The sequence below is a fragment of the Ictalurus punctatus genome, chromosome 22 (assembly GCF_001660625.3).
Source record: "Ictalurus punctatus breed USDA103 chromosome 22, Coco_2.0, whole genome shotgun sequence".
Classification (NCBI taxonomy): domain Eukaryota; kingdom Metazoa; phylum Chordata; class Actinopteri; order Siluriformes; family Ictaluridae; genus Ictalurus; species Ictalurus punctatus.
The window spans coordinates 1,344,612-1,347,500 of NC_030437.2; the positions used below are offsets into that span (position 1 = coordinate 1,344,612).

Genomic DNA, 2,889 nt, shown 5'->3' on the forward strand with positions numbered 1-2,889 from the left:
AGAGAGAGAGAGAGAGAGATAGAGAGAGACAGAGAGAGAGAGAGAGAGAGAGAGCAGCCATTTTACAGCTCAAGCTTTATTAACATGATTATATACTGTACTTTCACAACACAGAGGAATAAGAGTTTATATTTAAACTGAATTATTATTAACTCATTATATACAAGTAATGTGTTTTTTATTATTTATTTTAAAAGAAATGTCAACAAGCTAAATGTAAACAAACTACATTTCTTTTGTAAGGACAGTACATTATTGTTCAGTTTAATATGTGAAATAATTAAAAAATAATAATAACAATAATATGTATTTTAAATGTAGTTTTAGATGAAGTAGATGAACATATACAGAGTCATGATCATAAACTCTTTCCTCCTCCATCATCTCCTGCTTTTACTTTCAGTATAATCCTGCACTCCTCAGTTCTCCTCAAAAACCGGTGACGCGCTAAACCCTGACTTCTGATTGGTCGATATTCTGAATTCTGATTGGTCAGAGTTTTGGTATAAAAACTCCTCCCGGACGAGAAGACGAACATTCGCGCTGAACCCAGGAGTAGCAGAGGATCTGTAACTTTCTCTCAGTACAGTGGAAGATATTATTAGTAAATTATTATTATTTGTGTGTGTTTGTGTGTTAGTTCAGTGTTGTATTGGGTGAGAGATTGGATTAGATTGGATTAGATTAGATCAGACGGAGAGATGGCGGGCTTCAGTGCAGTTATGAAAGCTCTGATTTTCCTCACATTTTCTCTCCATCTTTCATCAGCAGGTGAGTTCTGCAATGTTTACTGTCTTTATTATCTTTATTTACTCTCGAATATTACACTTTAACACTCAGGAGCTGATTAAGGAGATCTGACTAAGTAAAATAATAAAAATGATAAATAAATGAATAACTATATTACTCTGTAAAAAATAAACACGTTTTATTATTATTATTATTATTATTATTATTATTATTATTATTATTATTAAATAAGTGATCATTATCTTGTGGCGCTATGGTGAGAGTAATTTATGCGCGTGTGACGTCACTCCTCATTTAAATATCGATCTCTGATCCTCACATAAGCATGTGTTCATTTTAATATCATGACTTTTCCTGTCCTTTCTGTCTCCTTTGATCCTGTCAGTGTTTGTGTGAGTTTAGTTTCTGACTCACTGCGGCTCGTGTTCTTCACTTTCCCCCTCACTGCTCCTGTAAGGGCTCATTTCAGATGGTAGAAGGTTCCGGGGCAGGAGTGACTGCACACACAGTTTATTCCTCACAGCAGGATGAGGGGCGCGCAAACTTTAGTACAGGACATCGACAGAGGAAAAGAAATACACCTTCAGTGTTTTATTCCCGTTTTAATCTCTTTATTCCGCTTTCACGCGCTGATGTTTTACAGAAGAGACTTTTATATGTAATGTACCGCTTTGATCTTTTATAAAAGAGCTTTTACTGTAATAATAATAATAAATAAATATAATAATAGAAGCAGTGAGAGTTTGTTATGAGTATAGAATATAAAGTCCAGGTGAAAAATATAAACACAGATCAGTGCATCATTTACAGACTTACTGGAGATTCAGTGGATTAAATCTCTGATATTCAGCCTGGGGTGTGTGTGTGTCTGTGTGTGTGTGTGTGTGTTTTTACATGTTTACAGTCACACACTCCATGCAGATTTTCTACACTGCAGTTACACCAGGAATAAATTTCCCAGAATTCACTGCTCTGGGTCAGGTGGATGGACAGCAGTTTAACTACTACGACAGTAAGATCAGGAGGACGATCCCGAAGACGGAGTGGATAAAGAAGGTCAATGCTGATGATCCAGATTACTGGAACAGAAACACACAGATCAGGCAGGGTAATCAGGAGACCTTCAAAGTCGGTGTGGATATACTGATGCAGCGCTTTAATCAAACTGCAGGTAAACACACTCACACCTTTAATCACTAACACACACACACACACACACACACACACACACACACACACCTCTCACCACACAGTAAATCTGCTAATACTCCGCCCAACATGTCACTAATCACTGTCTATGAATAAACCAGCCGTGTTTCGCTAGTAACAGACCTCACGTCACGCTAACCTCACTCACACATGCACGCGCGCGCACACGCACACACCCCGTCTGTGCGTGTGCGAGTGTGTGCGCGGTGCGCGCGCGTGCGTGCGCGCCCGCGTGTGTGAGTGAGCTTAGCGTAACGTTCGCTCTCTTTAACGTCACGTCACGTTAACACTCTGCGTGTGCGAGCGTGCGCGCACGCGTGCGGGAGCGAGTAACGAAACGTGTGTGACGTGTGAAGTAAATGACTTTAACACGAACCTCACACACGTGCGCGCACACACACACACACACACACAGAGTGAACGCACGATCGCTTTTACACTGACGTCAGTCCTGATATATGTGGAGATAAACGAGTAAATCTTCTGTCTTTAATATCAGAGAGAAAAGTCACGTGGAGGGAAACGAAGATAGAAATATAAATGAGATGTAAGTGAGATATAAATGAGATGTAGATGAGATGTAGATGAGACGTGAGTGAGACGTGAACGTGAGAGTGATGAGGAACTAAATGAAGTGTAAAGTGTAGTGTGGTGTTTGAGGGGAGAGTGTAGAAGGAGACGGAGCTCAGCTGAGGCTCATCACCGCTCGTGTCTGTGTGTGTGTGTGTGTGTGTGTGTGTGTATGTGTGTGTGTGTGTGTGTGTGTGTGTGCAGGAGTTCACACAGTGCAGGTGATGTACGGCTGTGAGCGTGATGATGACGGCACCACTAGAGGATACAGTCAGTACGGTTATGATGGAGAAGATTTCCTCAGTCTGGATCTGAAAACTAAAACATGGATCGCTCCGACACCTCAAGCTGTGATCACCA

General features: G+C 40.6%; 1 protein-coding gene across 1 annotated transcript in view; it reads left to right on the plus strand.

The window, feature by feature from the left end:
• Positions 1-526: 526 nt before the first annotated feature.
• Positions 527-2,889, plus strand: part of LOC108261774 (BOLA class I histocompatibility antigen, alpha chain BL3-7) — a 6,422-nt gene continuing 4,059 nt past the window's right edge. The window contains exons 1-3 of the mRNA XM_053674389.1: positions 527-771; positions 1,655-1,921; positions 2,734-2,889. The exon at positions 2,734-2,889 is cut by the window's right edge and continues 120 nt beyond it. Of these exons, the coding sequence (XP_053530364.1) occupies positions 702-771; positions 1,655-1,921; positions 2,734-2,889 (493 nt within the window). The 5' untranslated portion in view covers positions 527-701. The remainder of the gene's footprint in view (positions 772-1,654; positions 1,922-2,733) is intronic.